At 51.4% G+C, this 17,614-nt stretch overlaps 1 protein-coding gene across 1 annotated transcript; it reads right to left on the bottom strand.

Moving 5' to 3' along the window:
- Positions 1-48: 48 nt before the first annotated feature.
- On the bottom strand, positions 49-17,292 carry IQCD (IQ motif containing D). Its single transcript, XM_008142740.3, has 5 exons — positions 17,213-17,292; positions 6,142-6,947; positions 3,711-3,944; positions 1,812-1,883; positions 49-496 (listed from the first exon to the last, which is right to left on the bottom strand). The coding sequence occupies exons 2-5, from the start codon at positions 6,868-6,870 to the stop codon at positions 200-202; spliced, it is 1,332 nt and encodes a 443-aa protein (XP_008140962.2). The 5' UTR covers positions 6,871-6,947; positions 17,213-17,292; the 3' UTR covers positions 49-199.
- Positions 17,293-17,614: the final 322 nt, after the last annotated feature.

Raw genomic sequence — 17,614 nt, 5'->3', positions numbered from 1 at the left:
CGCGCCCAGCCAACCACCCTGCGTAAAAGGAGGTTTATTCATAGGAAGTGGTTTAAAATGGCTTTTAATTTTGAAAAAGGTATGAAAGCCATGATGGCCGGGCTTCCTGGTCCCAGGGGCTTCCTGGTCCCAGCGGCTCCCTGGCCGGCTCTCTGGGAGGGGGCGGTGCTGGGGATCAGAGCAGGGCTGGCGGAGGCGCTCATTTCCTGCCCTTGCCCTTGCCCTTCTCGCTCTTGGCTTTGCCCTTGCCCCGTTTCTTCCTCTTGGACCTGAGCAGGGAGCGGACCAGGTAGCCCTTCCACACGGCCTGGATGAGCGTGGCCGCCCTCACCATGCGCATCATCTCCTGCTCGGCCTCCATCCTCTTCTTGGAGTTGATCTCCCGCTCCTCCCGGATCTGGGCGAACTCCTCCACCAGCACCTCGTACCTCTGCTGCAGCTCCTCCAGCTGGATCTTCTCCTCCTTGTGGATGATGTCCAGCTCCTCGTACTCGTCCTGCGGAGGGTCGGTGGGCTCACCTGGCATCGGGCCTGCCTCCACCCCTCCCTTCCCGCAGGGGCTTCTGGGCCAGCAAGGCCGCCTGCCCGAGGCTTTCTGCCTCCGAGGCCCGGAAGAGTGTGTGAGAGGTGATGAGGTCCATCCTAGTGCGAGGTGGGACCCCACTAAAATTGTCCTGGGACCCGGGAAAGATCACGGCTTGTGGTTGGCCAGACTGAGTCCAAATCCCAGCTCAGCCACACCGTTCAAGCCTTCGTTTGTCTGAAACGTGGTGACAATTGCAAACACAGGAGGGGGTGGGTGGGAGCCGTTTCCAGGATTAAGTGACACAGGACGGACACAATTACTGGATGCGGTGCCAGGTACGCGTGGGGACGTAAAAAATGCAAGCTGCTGCCACTGAAGCCGTCCGTTTCACAAAGAGCATGAGTGGGACTTCCTCCGGGGACTCAATCCCACAGTTCTTCCTTATGTCTAACTCCAGCCTCTCCTGCTGTAGCTCACACCCACCTCCCTCCCTTCCACTCACGTTTGCCAGCCTCCCCAGGGTCCCCTCCCCGGAGCACTTGTGGTCAGACAGCCAGGCCCCGACGTGCCCTTCCCTGAACAGCACACTCCAGTGCCACCAGGCTTCCTGGCCCCACAGCCAGGGCCGTGGGCCACCGAGGTTACCACAGAGCTGGTGGGGGGCTTGAGGGCACCCCATATTGTAGGCTACGTTTCCCTGAGCACTTCCTGCAGGCCAGACCCCGTGCGGGACACAAGCATTGGCGACAGTGGTGCCTCACTGACCGCAGCCTGCCCGGCCTGGGGGTGACCACCCCGCTGATCACGCAGAAATGGGCCCAGAGAGGCCACGCCCCTTGCTTAGGGCCCACGGCTGGTGAGTGACGCTAGCGCAGAACCTCCAAGTGGCCACGGGCCTTTGTCACTGCCGGGTCCCAGCACCTGGCACATGGCAGGCAGGAGCTTTCTGCGTGGCAGAGGGACGTGGCGGAGGCAAGCTCACGCCTGAGTCCACTGGGGATGAGCCCTGGCATGGGTGCCGGCAGGAGCAGCGAGTACGCGATGTGGACACTAGAGGGTGCCAGGGTCACTGGGCTGGTGTAGAGGCTCAGAGCTCCTGGATCCTTCCCTTCCCACCTCTCCCCTCACTGCCCCAGGCTAGACAAACCCTGGAGCCTACCGAAGGAGCAGGGAGGCCCAGAACTTGGCCAAGACCGCAGGCCATCCTGGGGCCTCTCCTCCCATCCCCCACTCCTAGAGGATTGTGGGAAATACACTTGAGAGAGACCTATGCAGTAACAAATACCTGCTTTTCGCTCATCTCCGTATCGTATTTCTGGATCCAGTTCTCGATTTCCGTCTCCACTTTATATTTTTTCTAAAAAAAAAACAAAACACAAAAAAACAAATCCAGTTAGTCATTGACTGACAGGCTAGTATGTACAATGAACAATGCCAAGCACGTTCCGCACCAGCCGGCCCTGGGGTGGGTGCCTTACATGCCTCGCCTATGAATCCACACAAGGTGGGTCCTCCGTTTCACAGATGAGGAAACTGAGGGTCAGCCGTGCTCACTCACTTGCCCAAGGACATAGAGCTGGTGAGTGCTAGAGCTCTGTTTGAAGCCAGCAGTCTGGCTCCAGAACATTCTAAGCAGAGGGAGCAGCTGATGCAAAGGCCGTGGGATGGGAACGAGCTTGTGGTGTTTCTAGAACAGAGGTCAAGCCGGTGTGGCTGGAATGGAGTGGCCGAGGAGCGTGGTCCCGGGGAGGGCAGAGTGGGAAGCTGAGTGGCAGGGGGAGTGGCAGAAGGGGGAGGAGCTTGGGGTCTAGTGTAAGGGGGAGGGGAAGCTATTGGGTGGGCTTAGATGCAGTAGAGGGTCGTGATCTAATTTTGCTTTTAAAAGAGATCAGCTCCCATCCATACAATGGAATGTTATTCAGCCATAAAAAGGAATGAAGTACTGTTACACCTTACATCATGGATGAACCTTGTAAACATGATGCTGAGTGAAAGGAGCCGGACACGAAAGGCCACAGGTTTTATGATTCTTTTTGTATGAAACTCCCAGAATAGGCAAATCCATAGAGACAGAGAGGAGATGAGTGGTTTTCGGGGGCCGGGGGAGGGAAGGAGTGGGAGAAACTGCGTAATGGGTGTGGGTTTTATTTTGGAGGGATGGAAATGTCTGGAACCATACCGAGGCGGTGGTTGCACAGCACTGTGAATGTGCTAAATGCCACTGAACGGTTCGCTTTAAAATGGTGAATTCCACGCTATGTGAATTTCACCTCAATTTAAAAATAATAACAAACCAGCTCCCTGATCCTACAGAGCAAGAATTCTTAACTGGGCAGCATAGCTGGGCCTGTGACCCCCAAGGATTGCCCGCCAGTGTGGACGTGTGCGCCTCGGTATTTGATGGGGGAGAGGCCTGTGGCTTCCGCCAGGTGCTCAAAAGAGTCGTGACACTAAAATGAAACCGGGAACAAGTATTAGAAAGGGTGCCCTTCGTCGGGAGAGGGACTTCGAAACACGCGAGTGCGCAGTGGGCCTGGGTCCTGGCTGAGGTGATGGAGAAGGCACAGGGGGCATGGTATGTACTGAGCACCAGCCCTCTGCCTGTCATCTCATTTAATTCTTGTTAAGACTGAGTTGATCACTTTCATTTTTTTTTATTATTTTTTAAATATATTTTATTGATTTTTTACAGAGAGGAAGAGAGAGGGATAGAGAGTTAGAAACATTGATCAGCTGCCTCCTGCACACCCCCTACTGGGGATGTGCCCGCAACCAAGGTATATGCCCTTGACCGGAACCGAACCTGGGACCCTTGAGTCCGCAGGCTGACGCTCTATCCACTGAGCCAAACCGGTTTCAGCGATCACTTTCATGTTAAAGATGTGAAAACTGAGGCTCGGCAATGGGCCTGAGGCTCACGTGCTCCTTTGGTTCCTCTGCACGGTATTGACAGGTGGGTTTCATCATCCCCGAAAGGCTCGGGACGAGGGAACCTGCCCAAGGTCACGGAGGAGGCGTGCGGCAGCAGGACGGGCGCCATCTCTGCCCCAGGCCCGTGTGCTGTACCCTCCTGCCTCCCAGGGGACTCCGGCTCCACCCTGGGCTTCCTGGTGGCTGGGGCAGCCCTGCCCTCCACGCTGGACCCCCTCCACCCCGTCCCCCGCCCGGTGGCTCCCCAGGGCACCTTCCTGAGCGCCTGCTCGGCCTCCCGGTTCTCCATGACCAGGCTGTGGAACTGCGAGCGCAGCTGCAGGATGTCCTGCTGGATCTTGGCCACCCGGGCCTGCGAGGCCCGATAGTCCGCCTTCTGCTGCTTCTCCGCCTCCTGCTTGGTGCGGAGCAGGCTGTTCTCCGAGAACTTGAGCACCTGGTGCAGGTGGTTTTTCAGCTCCTGGATCACAAAGTTCTCCTTCTCCACCTGGGCCCGGGAGAGGAGAGGCCGCGTTAATACCTACGTGACCACGGCTCAGCACAGACGCCAGCCATTGCTGTGTGATCACCTCGCCGAGTCCTGCCCCACCGCCGGTGGGCACAGGGACAGCTTGATGACAGACGAGGAAACTGAGGCTGAAGGGGTCAAGTCGTCTGTCCGGGGTGGTGCAGCTGAGCCGGCATTTGAAGCCAGGTCTGTCTGACCCCGAGCCGGGGTTCTTGGCCACCCCCTCTATTTCCTGGCATGAATGGAGGGCAGGGGAGAGGGCTGGGACAGTGGGACGCTCCTGCTGGGGGCACAGTGGGGGTGCCCAGTTGGCAGAGACACGGTGTGATGCAGGAAGGTGTGATCAACACGCCCCACAGGACTGCCACCTGCTCTCCCTGAGGGCCTGGCTTGTCCCCTGCCCTCAGTTGGTTCAAAACAGGGACAGCCTGGCCTTTTGGCTCAGTGGATAGAGCGTCGGCCTGTGGACTGAAGGGTCCCGGGTTTGAGTCTGGCCAAGGGAACATGCCCGGGTTGTGGGCTGGATCCCCAGTAGGGGGCGTGCAGAAGGCAGCCGATCCATGATTCTCTCTCATCCTTGATGTTTCTATCTCTCCCTCTCCCTTCCTCTCTGAAATCAATAATATATTTTTTTTAAAAATAGGGATGGGGTGGAGGACTGGGCTGTTTTATATATAAACTCGAAAGGCTGATCCCAAGCCTTACCAATAACATAGTCGGCTAACACATATTTTTTCTGTCATATGTGTTACGTACCGTATTCTTACAAGAGAGTAAGCTAGACAGGAGACAATGTGGTTTAGAAAATCCCAAGGAAGAGAAAACCCACGCATAAGTGGGCCTGTGGAGCTTAAAGCTGTGTTGTTCATGGGCCAACTGTATTAACATGGGACCTATGATTATTATTAGGTACAGATCGTTTCCTTCCTTTTTTAAAAAAATCTTTATTGTTGAAAGTATTACATATGTCCCCTTTTTGCCCCATTGACCCCTTCTACTCGCCCCCGCCCCAGGCCTTCACCACCCTACTGTCTGTGTCCATGGGTTATGCATATATGCCTACAAGTTCTTCAGTTGATCTCTTCCCAACCACCCACCCACCCATTTTCCTTCTTAAACATTTTTTTAGTGCTTCCACCCCTCCCACCTGCCCCTCGCCCTGAGGACAAAGACCACATCCCTTGATTAGGCCTCAAACCCCAACCCCGAGTGAACCGCCCCCTGCCCCTCTCTCCAGGCCCATCTTTGCCCCTTCTCTTCAGCTCACTGGCAGTTTTGGGTTCCTAGGTACACACACTCCCCACTCTCCCCCCACCTGGGACAGGGGGTCTGCAAACAAAGGCCCACAGGCCAAATTGGGCTGCCTGCCTGTATTTGTAAATAAAGTTTTATTGGAACATAGACCATTCATTTATGGATTGCTTATGGCTGCTTTTACACTAGGGATTCAGTTGAGTTCAGCAGTTGCAACGGAGACTGGCCCTCCAAACACAGAGTGTTTACTGCGCAGCCCTTTGTAGAAAGTTTGCCTGCCCCTGGCCAGGAAGGTCGTCCCTACCTCATCTGTCTGCCTCACTCTCTCTCGTTCGTGGGGTCTTGGTTTCACCATCCTGGACCCTTTGGGTGTGAGTTCAGCTCTCCTATAACCCTCTCTTACAGCACCTTATACTTACCCTTCATTGTATGTCTCACAACTGTAATTAGCCTGGCTGGCGTGACTCAGTGGTTGAGCGTTGACCTATGAACCAGGAGGTCAGGGTTCTATTCCCAGTCAAGGGCACAATCCCGGCTGCGGGCTCGGTCCCCAGTAAGGGGCATGCAGGAGGCAGCCGATCAACGATTCTCTCTCATTGTTGATGTTTCTATCCCTCTCTCTCTCCCTCTCCCTTCCTCTCTGAAATCAATAAAAAAGATATATTTTTAAAACCTGTAATTAAATCAGCTCTTTAAGTCCTATCTTCCTTACTGTGAACTCCATGAGGCTGGGACCATGTGGGCTTATTTATAAGACCTGGCACCTTATAAGTACTCAAAACCATATTCATGGAATAAATGAATGAAAGCATCTACTTAAATCCCTGTGGGGGGCGGGGCGCAGAGGGGCAGGGCGGAGAACCCAACTGCCAGAAGGTTTGGGCTCCCCGTGGGGCTCCTTCCAGAACACGGTAAGCGATACCTCTGCAGCCCTGTTCTTCATTCTCTCGGCCAGTTCGTTCTCCAGCGCATCGATGACCTCCTGGTTCCTCATGTTCCGCTTGGTGATGTCCTGGATGAACTGGGTCTTGTCTCTGGCTTCCATGGGGCTGGTGAGCAGCTTCTCAAACAGGAAGCCGCGGAGCTCCACCAGGCTGTCGATGAAGCCCTGGGCTCCCGGGCCCCTGTCCTGCGCCTGCACCCGCAGGAGCTGGGCCACCTGCGGGTTGCTGAGCAGGAGTCTCAGGATGTTCTTGGTGGAGTCTTTGATCTGCCCCATGACTGGCAGGAGGTTGGATTTCTGCAGCTCGATGGACAGGAGGAGGTCTCGGAACCAGGCTTCCTCCTCGAACTCCTCCTCGGCCTGCAGCTGCATCTCCTCCTCCTGCAGGTAGTTGACCTTGTCCATGAGGACCTGGCACAGGTCCTCGTGCTCCCGCACTGCCCTGGTGAGGTCCTCGCCCAGCAGGCCCTCCAGGTCCTCCATGTTGGCTGCCACGGAGGACAGCAGCGTCACCAACTCCACCTTTTGGATGGTCTCATCCAGCACGGACATGATCCTCTTGGTCTCGATGGTGGTGAGCTTGGTCTTCAAGGGGGCGAAGGGTTTTGGTGCGGAAGTTGTCTTTTTGGGTGACTCTGCTATCCCCCTCATTTTGTTGATGTCCGGGCCCTGGTAGAGGGCGCCCACGGCCAGGATGTCTAACGCCATGTTACCAGCAGCCTTCTTGGTCTTTGTGGGCCCTGGGAGACTTTGACAGACTAGACAGGCCTCCTGCCTCTATTTTCCTGAAAAAGGAAGGGGCACGCAGTTAGGAGAGCTGTGCAGACGTCAACCATAAACTTGGCTTTGAGGGTCCACAGAGGCCCTCACTGACAGCAGTTGGTAGCTTTGTGACCGCGTCAGGGCCACAGGGGTAGGAGAGCCAAGTGTGGAGGTGGGTCTTGGGCACAAGTGTCAGGCAGGGACCAACCAGGGATGTGGACATCATTCTAAGTATTTAAGTACAGAAAACTGGTAACACAGGTGATGGAGGAGTTGAGAGGCCAACCAGGGCAAGGTGAAGTCCCCCCTTGCCAGCCCCCCAGCGGCAATGGTTAAATCGTTCGTGGCAGGAAGCCACCCCAGGAGGAGGTGGGGAGCTTCGGGATCAGGGTCAGCCTGGGGAAGCCAGAACCCCAGCCATTTCCTATCCGGGAGAGGCTGCAGTTCCAGAGGACCTGTGGCCACTGCCACGAACAGCCCAAAGCAAAGAGGGAGAGGTACTTGGGCTTCTCCCTTCATCCCGCCCTCCAATCTAACAGCAGTGCCTCCCATTGGTCAAACCCAGTGAGGAACCAGCTGACAAGGGAGCCTGGGCAATGCAGCCTGCTGGGGGAGGGTGGGGGAGGGGAGAACAGCCCAAGACACAGAGCAGAACAGGGACAGAGCAAACAGGACTAGGACCCGCACAGCCCACCTTGCGCTGGGTTTTTAAATCAGGGTGGGATGGACAATGACTTTGAAATGCATTGTTTAAAAAACGGCTTTGCTACATGCAACACTGTACCCCGGATTGAATTCTGAAAGGAAAACAAGGAGTTAGTAAGAAAACTGGTGAACTCCCAATCAAGTGGATAGTCTGGTCAATAGCATTGCATCAGTGTTAGTGTCTTCGTTTGGACAAACATAACACGCTTATGTAAGATGTTAACAGTAGGGGGAGCCAATGGAGGGCATACGGGAATTCTGTATTATCTTTGCAAATCTTCTGGAAAGCTTCAGCTGTTACAGAATAAAACGCCTATTTATAAGACCGCTTCAGAAAAACCTACGGGGGCAACCAGAAATCAATAACTTACATTGCTACATGGCATGATGACTAAGAGCTCTCTCTGCAGCCACCCCGCTTGGGTTCAGATCCTTGCTGGTGGACCTTGGGCTTTTATCTAATTCCCCTAAGCCCCGGCTTCATCGGCCATAAGACAGGGATCTTCAGCTTCTGTGGGATGTTTCTGGCACGGGGCCTGGACATTGTGAGTGCTCAATAAATAATAACTAATATTATTAGCCCAGGGAAACCGAAATCCCAAGTCCAGGACCTCGATGATTTCCCAGTTAGAGTCTCAGCCCCATTGGAGATCCGGAAGTCTCTGATGAACCTGGGCTCCCAGCATAAAGCATCTAAGACAGACGGCCCCCCTCCTAGCCCCCCACCACGTGCCCATCCCTCACCCTGCTCCTTCTTTATCCCTTGTCCTGATGATCAGCCATCCTAGTTGCTCAAGTCAGAAACCTGAGTGCCACCCCACACTCTTCCTCCCCCACACATCCGATCTGCCCCCCACTTCTATCAGTGATCTCTCCTCGACAGCTCCCTCTCCACATCCTCCCTTTCAGCAGCCTCTCTGCCACCAGGGGCCTTATAATCTCTCGCTTAGATGATGAAAGAGCTGCGCAGCTGGTCGGCTTACATCTGCTGCTGCCCCCTGCAATAAAGATCATCCCTGTAGAGATCTAGTCTGGTCTTTACTGAGCCCCTGGGGATATGAAGGCGATGCCAGGCGTGGTTCCTGTCCTGCCAGAGTTTATAACCTGGTTTGGGAGATGAAACATGCATGCATGCAGGTCAACAACTAGAGGAGGAAGAGAATAAAGCTGCAGTCACAGAATAGGATGAGATTACGGCCAGCCTTCAACACCAGACTGGGGACTTGATCTGGCAGGACATTGGGATCCATTTTGATTGCAGGAAACGTGACAGGACAAAATCAGATTTTTTGAGAGAGATCTGTTGTATGGATGATTTATAGGGAAAGGACTGGAGGCCGGCTGATAAATTGAGATACTATAAACCTTCCACCTCAGGGCCTTTGCACATGCTGTTTCTTTTTTCCTGCAATGCACCCCTCTCTCTTTCTTGCCAAGTTAATTCCTTGTTCTCAGTTCAGGTGTCACTTCTTCAGCGAAGCCTCTCCCGGGCTTCCAGCCTTGGCCGAATTCTCACTTCAGGTTATCACAATGCCGAGCCCCCGGTGGCAGGCGCCATCCCCATCCCAACTTGCTTGCCTATACCGTGCAGGCTGGAAACACTGCGCTCCTGCTCAGCCTCCCTCACAGCGGGGGGTGGCTGCAGACACAGTTCAAGCCCATGACAATCAGAAGAAGGAACCAACAGGACTTGAGGAGTGACGGACAGCTTCGGGTTTGGGTGACGGGGAGAGAATTTCGGGGCCCTTGAGTCACTGGGGAAACTGGGAGAGGCCGTTTAAATGCCTCGAGTTCCAGCTGCCATAACCAGAGCAGACAGTGGACAGGATGTCCTGGCCTTCCTGTGATCCGTTTCCTCTTTGTCAGGCGACAGCCCCCAGTTTCCCTTTCAGGACTCGGATCCTCTCTCCCGCTGTGTGCCATCCTGGTGGGGCTGCTGATCAGAGAGCCCTGCTTGCTTCCTCCAGGGAATTCCGAGGGCCACGTGGGCGGGAGATGGTGGCGGCTGATGCCTGCCAGTGGTGGGTTCTGAGGACCCTGCCACCAAGATCCCCAGAACCCCCTCAGCTGCCGTCCTTTCGGACCCCGGTTCTTCAGCTTTTCCGTCACCGTGCACCGTTCGTTTAGCCGGGGCCAGTTCCTGTTGCTTGTGACCCCAGAACCCTAGCTGGCAACACAGTCTAGGCCACTGGCAGCACAAGTAGGAGCGGGCTCCAGAGATTTAAAGGCAAAGGAGGAGGAAGAGTAAACAGAGAGAAGGGGTGGGAGTCAGAGAAATGCCGGAAGTGACGAAAACCAGGATCCAGGTAGCCGGTTCAGGTGCTAAGGCTGCTCGGTCCTGGGCCGGGCCAAAGGGATCCCAGAAGCCTCCGGGAGCTGAGGACTGAGCGGAGGAGAAAGGCATCTCTTCCATCCCCACCCACTTCCTGCTTTTCCTTCCATCTCCGGTTCCTTTAAGGCTGTTTCCTGAGGAGAACGTGCTAAGGACAGCCAGGGCCCATCCTCTCCGAGGATGGAGGCTCTGTGGCCCACGGCCACAGGATGAATGGGACCAAAGCGGTTAATGAACGCACTTCTCCCCTCTCCTGGCCCCCCTTTCCTCCTCCCCCCGCAAACCTCGCAGGCATAAATCAAAACGCCCGAATTCTTCGGGGATGGCGGCTGGAAACGCAACGTTACATGAAATGTTTCCAATTTGCTTTCAGCCAAATTACCTCTTTTGCTTTAAAGGGCAAACTTGTTTTCTTTGATTATGATGACGCCCATCAGTTCTTGACAGCTCATTTGGGTGAACAAGAAAAAGCCCGTGGAACTAGGATGGGGGGAAGCGCGGCTGACTGCGATGACAAAAACCACTGGAGAATCTCTTTTCCTTGAATTCTAATATGACCATTCCGTGTCCTTTTTTTAATGCCACCAACCTTCATATTGAAATAATTTCCAACTTGAGCCTCTCCTTTGAAAATTCCTGCCCTGAGAGTTGAAGCAAGATTGCTAATGGGTGGGGAACTTTAATTGGACCTTCCTTTTATTTGTCATTAATTCTGCTGATGAACTTTATAAATGGAAATATATCTTTATCATGCAAATTATACCTCGGCTTCATTCAAGGGGGCTGGTTAGATATTTTATTACTCACAGAACGTTTTGAAAAAAAAGGTTTTGAGGGAAATTATATTTTTTTCCCTCGGGAGGAAAAGGGGAAGAAAATTTAACCTTACAACTACCCCACAAATTTAACACTGGCGCGTGGACAAGTCAGAGGGTGTTAAAACAAAACAAAACTGGGAGCTCAGTGGTTGAGCATCAACCTATGAACCAGGAGGTCACGGTTCGATTCCCAGTCAGGGCACATGCCTGGGTTGCGGGGCTCGATCCCCAGTGGGGGGCGTGCAGGAGGCAGCCAATCAATGATTCTCTCTCATCATTGATATTTCTATCTCTCTCCTCCCTTCTTCTCTGAAATCAATACAAATACAATTTAAAAAAAGAAAAGAAAACTGGAGTATATGTGTGTGGGGGGACAGATGGGGGAATCTCATTTTAAGGAATACCAGAGAACATACTATGTGTCAAACACCATTCTAAATTCTTTTTTTTTTTTTTTTATTCCTCACCTGAGGATATTTTTTCCATTGAAATTTAGAGAGAGTGAAAGTGAGGAAGGATGCGGTTGTGTGTGTGGGGCGGGGAGACATATAGACTGATTGCCCCTTCACTCGCCCTGATGGGGCTCAGGATCGAACCTGCAACCCAGGAATATGCCCTTGACCAGGAATTGAACCAGAGACCCTTAAGTCCATGGTCCAACGCTCTAACCACTAAGAAAACCAGCCAGGGCTATTCTAAATCTTTACATGAATTAACTCCTTTATTCTTCATAACAACCTGATGAGGTTGGAGCTTTTATTACCTCCATTTATAGACGAGAAAAGGGAGGCAGAGAGGGGTTAGAAGTGTTCCTTAGTTTACAGCTAGTAAGTGATAGAGCTGGGATTTTAGCCCAGGCAGCCTGTCTCAGGAGCCTGCGCCCCATAACCACTATTCCGTCCGGTCTCCCAATTTTAAGATTGACTTCTAGGGTGGACACAGTAGAATGATTCTTTGCTGGTCCAGTTTCAATGAATCCTGTCAAGCAGAGACTTAGGGAACAGAAGCGTTTAAGATAAGATTTAGGCCCTCGCTGGTTTGACTCAGTGGATAGAGAGTCGGCCTGTGGACTGAAGGGTCCCAGGTTCGATTCTGGTCGAGGGCACCTGCCTGGGCTGCAGGCTCAATCCCCAGTAGGGGGCATGCAGGAGGCAGCCGATCAATGATTCTCTCTCATCATTGATGTTTCTCTCTCTCCCTCTCCCTTCTTCTCTGAAATCAATAAAAAAAATATATATATTTTTTAAAAAGATAAGATTTAGTTCCTATAGCAGTCAATCTACTGAACAACCACAAATATGAATATTCATAGTTTTGTTTTACATAAGTAAGTGTACACACACACACACACACACACACACACACACACACCCTGATCTTTCTAAGCCACAGCGTGTTCCTGCTGGTGTCAGCTTCTCAGGGGCACACCCAGGGTTAGACACAGTGTACAACAATAGAGCTGTCATCCCATCCCTTTCTCTTTAAGGAAGCTCATCAGAAGGCAAGCGAGGGACTAAATTATTGAGGCTTTGAATCATCTCTCATTGATTTTTATAATGTGAGTCAATCATTTGTATACTTTGGAACTTATCCTCAACTAATTACCAAGACACGCCTTATAACTGATCACAAGACAGGGCTCACAGGGCAGCGTGCATGTCCCACCTCATGGGTCAGGTAACAGGCCCTCGTTAGTTCTTGTGCAGTGTTGCCCAAATCTCTCTCCATAGCAGGCCACCTTTGGATGTCTGCCGAATCTATAGACCACGTTGTACTATCAGCAACTTAATTTTTTAAAGTATACTTTCGTTCTTTTTTTTTCTTTAATATATTTTTATTGATTTCAGAGAGGAAGAGGGGGAGAGAGAGAAAGGGAAACATCAATGATGAGAGAGAATCATTGCTTGGCTGCCTCCTGCACACCCCCAACTGGGGATCGAGCCCACAACCAGGGCATGTGCCTTTGACTGGAATCAAATCCAGGACCTTTCAGTCCGCAGGCCGACGCTCTACCCATTTAGCCAAACCAGTTAGGGCTATACTTTCGGACTTAAGTACTTTTCATTAAAAAGGAAACTTGATATCTCCTCTGCAACTGGAAAATCTGTATCACTTTCCTTAAGGAGAAGATAATAATGTGTACATCCTGATATTCACTCTAGCTAGATACTGTTCCGGACAGAACAATGAGTCTAGACCAGATCTCTTGTCAAAAAGCAAGGCTAGCACCAGCTGGTGTTGGCTGAGCATCGTCTCATGCACTGAAAGGTCGCTGGTTCAATTTCTGGTCAGGGCACATACCTAGGCTTTGCAGGTTCAATACCTGGTGGGGCATGGACAGGAGGCAACTGATCGATGTTTCTCTCTCACATCAATGTTTCTCTCTCTCTCTCTCTCTCTCTCTCTCTCTCTCTCTCTCTCAAATCAATAAAAACAGCCTGGCCAGAGGAGAACAGAAATCCACTAAACCAGTCAGCATTCTCTAGTTTCCTCCTCCTTACAAATTAATTCATCGTGATTTTTAATCCCTCTTTTGACGAAAGTGTAGTTTTAGGAGTGTTTATTTCCAGTTACAACTGTGGATAGGAACATTCTGGGTGTTGCAGACAGAAGAAGTAATTTCCTAGTAAGGAGTTTAGAACCCTTCTAAAATAAACTTCTCCTACTTAAAAAAATATTTAAATTATAACCTTATAAAATGCAAAACACTGGCTGACAGATTATGTTGAAGAAGTGTCTTTTTAAAAATATATATATTTTATTGATTTTTTTACAGAAAGGAAGGGAGAGAGAGAGAGAGAGTTAGAAACATCAATGAGAGAGAAACATCAATCAGCTGCCTCCTGCACACCACCTACTGGGGATGTGCCCGCAACCAAGGTACATGCCCTTGACCAGAATTGAACCTGGGACCCTTGAGTCCGAAGGCCGATGCTCTATCCACTGAGCCAAACCAACCAAGGCAAGAAGTGTCTTTTTTAAACCAAGGGTTGTGCCCCGTTAGTGAGTGAAATCAATTCACTAGTTAAAAATAAATGAAAGACGCCCGAGCCGGTTTTGCTCAGTGGATAGAGTGTCAATCTGTGGACTAAAGGGTCCCAGGTTCAATTCCCCGTCAGGGCACATGCCCAGGTTGCTGGCTCGATCCCCAGTGGGGAGGGTGCAGGAGGCAGCCAATCAATGATTCTCTCTCATCATTGATGTTTCTATCTCTCCCTTCCTCTCTGAGATCAATAAAGAAATATATATAATATATATATATTTTAAAAATAAATAAATGAAAGACAATAGAAAATATTAGAGTGCACTATATGGAGTAAATACTCATTTGTAATTAAACATATCTGCTGGGTCATGAAGGAGAATGTATTTCTTTGGTTTGTGGTTAAAAAGAAAAACCTGTGTTGGAAAGCCCTCGTGTTAAAGGCATTGGATTGGCTGTTAGGATACAACCTGCTGCTATTATATGAGAGCAGCATCCCTGACCTCCACCTACTGCCTGCCAGTAGCACCATCTCCCACGACCAGTTTCTGACCAATTGGAGACAGAGTCTGCAGATATTGCCAAATGTCCCTGCAGGGCGGAGTGTGGCGTGGGGCTGCTCCTGGTTGAGAACCACGGGTCTAGACCACAGAGGCCTTGCTCTGCCATAAACTCCTGGCCTCCCATCACAGGTCTAGTGCTCCATCCAGGTTCAAAGGAAGTCTGTCCCAGCTCTGTCTGACAAGCTGACACCTGTGTCGTCCTGAGCCCCATCAGGGCCCTGGCCGGTTTGGCTCAGTGGATCGAGTGTTGGCCTGCAGACAAAAGGGTCCCAGGTTCCATTCTGGTCCAGGGCACGTGCAGAGGTTGCAGGCTCGATCCCCAGCCCTGGTTGGGGCTTGTGTGGGAGCCAACCAATCAATGTCTCTCTCTCTCACATCGATGTTTCTCTCTCTGTCTCTCCCTCTCCCTTCCACTCTCTCTAGAAAGTCAATGGAAAAATATTCTCGGGTGAGGATTAATAACAAAAAAGAAAATTAAAAAATAAAATTAATAAAATAAAGCCACCATCAGTTACAGAATCAAAGATCAGAGTCACAAACTGATATTAGGAGACCTGGGTGCAAAACTCGCCCCTGTCAGAGGCTCTGGGAATAAGTCTGGGTGAGTCAGAGTCCCTTATCTCTCTGGCTCCTGGGCATACACCTGTCCCAGCCACATCAAAGGGCGCTGGTGGAGGGGGGTGGTGTGGCACATGGGAAAGCCCTTTGGAGAGTTAAAAGCCCTCTTCAAAGGGAAGTGTTATAATAAGTTCAGGCATGAGTCAGGTGCTACATGGGCCTCATTGCCCCAAGGTCTCCTCTCCTGGGGAAAAAGGAAAGTGTGGGGGCACCTAGCAATGGAGCGGACAGGGAAGACTAGCCCCTTTCATCCCGTCTTCCACTGCAAGTGAACACGCCAAGCTAAAACTCTGGCATTTATGTCGGGCCACAGATGCCTGGGACCCGTTCTGGACGGACCCCTGGCCCAGGCCAGGGCAGAGCTCTGTCTGGGATGCCCTGGGCAGCCCATCCAGCTCGGGGGTGGGGAGACTGATGCTATGGCCCCGCAGCCTCTGTTACAGCTGCTTTCTTTCCATCAAAAGGCTTTCTGAGTGGTGTGTGACGTCTGGGAAAGGAAACGGTGGGCTAGACTCTTGCTTTCTACTAGCAACGTCTCTATATTAGAATGCACTGCTTCTCACTCTCGACTCTCCCACCACTTTCAGTCCTTAGCCGTTTGCCCTGGCCTGGCCTGGCCTGGTTATCCTAGTTACGGTTCTTACTTCCTTTCTGTCACCTTACAGGGGGACTAGGGAACAAGAAGGTCTCTCTGGCCAAAACCGGTTTGGCTCAGTGGATAGAGCGTCGGCCTTCGGACTGAAGGGTCCCAGGTTCGATTCCGGTCAAGGGCATGTACCTTGGTTGCGGGCACATCCCCAATGTTTCTAACTCTCTAACCCTCTCTCTTCCTCTCTGTAAAAATCAATAAAACATATTAAAAAAAAAAAAAGAAAGTCTCTCTGATTCGATTGGTTAGAAAAGGCAGCCGTCACAGTGGCCCTCATTGCTTCTTCTTTTTTTTAAAAATATGTTTTATTGATTTTTTACAGAGAGGAAGGGAGAGGGATAAAGAGTTAGAAACATTGATGGGAGAGAAACATCGATCAACTGCCTCCTGCACACCCCCTACTGGGGTATGTGCCCGCAACCAAGGTACATGCCCTTGACTGGAATCGAACCTGGGACCCTCCAGTCTGCAGGCTGACGCTCTATCCACTGAGCCAAACAGGTTAGGGCCCTCATTGCTTCTTGAGGAGAGGATTTGTTGACCTCCTCCCCCCATCATTGTGGAACTGAATCTCTGCAGGTGCCATTTTACGTTGACCTGTATATTAGTATTTGATTAATCTCCCTCTCTCACTTTAGACAAGTTCCTTGAAGGGAGGAATGGAGTTTCCTTTATGGATCGCTCCACCCCAGCCCCCAGTAGCAGGCACTCAGCAAATACTGGCTGAATGTATGAATATTTAAGGTGTGGAAAGAGAGAACTCTGTTGGAATTCTTTTAAGCAGGAAGAGTCAAGGACGGATTGTTTTAAGGGGAAAAATGCTACTTTTCACTGAGTCCTATGTTCCTCAGCTCCACGCCAAGTTCTTCATTGTCTTACCTCATTTAATCCTCAATGCAAACCCTGTGTCTTAAGTATGTAAATGAGGGACTGTGGGGGAAGTCATTGCACATTTTAAGGGCAGGGATGGTAATTAAGTTTTTTTTTAAATTTTTATTTATTGAGTTTAGATAGAGAAAGGAGGGGAGAAAGAGAGAGACATCAAATTGTTGTTCCACTTATGTATGCATTCATTGCTTGCTTCGTGTATGGGCCTTGACTGGGGATTGAACCTGCAACCTTGGTGTATGGGGAGGATGCTCTAACCAACTGAGAAACGGGGTCAGGGCAGGGAATTACGTTTTCAAGTTAGCACAAAAGGCAAAAATTGGCATAATCAAAATGACCTAATATCAACAACACTCATTCCATTGAGATGCCTTGCATTGCACGCTTACCCTGGAAGATAGGGCCCTTGGGTAGAATGGTAGGGGACTTATAAACTACCCTCTCACCCCCAGCACCTGTGTTTGACTTGAAATTAGTTAACTACGATGTGACTCCACGTTTAAGAGATGAGAAAACAGGGCCATGGAGACGATAAGCGGAGGGACAGAGTACAGGCAGGGTCACGGAAGATGTCTAGTGGTCCTTGTAGGCAAGGGCTGGAGAGCAGGGACCTGGGGCGGGGATGGGATCGCGATGAGGGTTACTGACCCCTCGGAGAGCCAAAGGATAGCAGGCTAGCCGCCTTTCCGCATTTCCCTCTCATTCCCAGCCCTTCCCCACCTGGTCACTCACCTGCTCTGAGAGCTCCAGGTTTTTCTACCTAACGTTACCTCCGGAGGTACCTGCGTTGCTAGGTTACCCGCCAATCTCAGAAGGCGGGACTCGGAGCCTGATTGACTTTCCTTTTCACCATGCAATTCCGCTCAGTTCCACCCACCTCGGGGCCTGACCAATCAGAGGCACCGTCTCTCTGACCCTCCACCAATCGAAAGACACGGACTGCCTCTGAGTTGGGCTGAACGAGTTAGGCAGAGAGGATGAGGGAGGGGGAAGGGGCGGAGCTTCTCAATCCCGCCCCTTCTCTAGGAAGGACTTGAGGATTGGCCAATTAGAACTCATCATGGCAGCCTATCTAGCGAATGGGCCGCGGCTAAGGAGGAATGGGGCGGGGCCGGCGGGGTTGAGGGTAGGCGG

This window comes from Eptesicus fuscus, chromosome 23 (assembly GCF_027574615.1).
Source record: "Eptesicus fuscus isolate TK198812 chromosome 23, DD_ASM_mEF_20220401, whole genome shotgun sequence".
Lineage (NCBI taxonomy): Eukaryota > Metazoa > Chordata > Mammalia > Chiroptera > Vespertilionidae > Eptesicus > Eptesicus fuscus.
Note: the sequence above shows the minus strand (reverse complement) of the source record. Positions and strands in the feature narration are given on the sequence as shown.

Bases quoted from the DNA above. Each gene is read 5' to 3' on its own strand.
- IQCD (XM_008142740.3), bottom strand. From the start codon at position 6,870: ATGGCGTTAGACATCCTGGCCGTGGGCGCCCTCTACCAGGGCCCGGAC. The intron at 3,945-6,141 runs GTATCGCTTACC...TCCCGGGCCCAG, and splicing joins TGAAGAACAGGGCTGCAGAG to GTGGAGAAGGAGAACTTTGT. The intron at 497-1,811 runs GTATTTGTTACT...GACCCTCCGCAG, and splicing joins CGGAGATGAGCGAAAAGCAG to GACGAGTACGAGGAGCTGGA.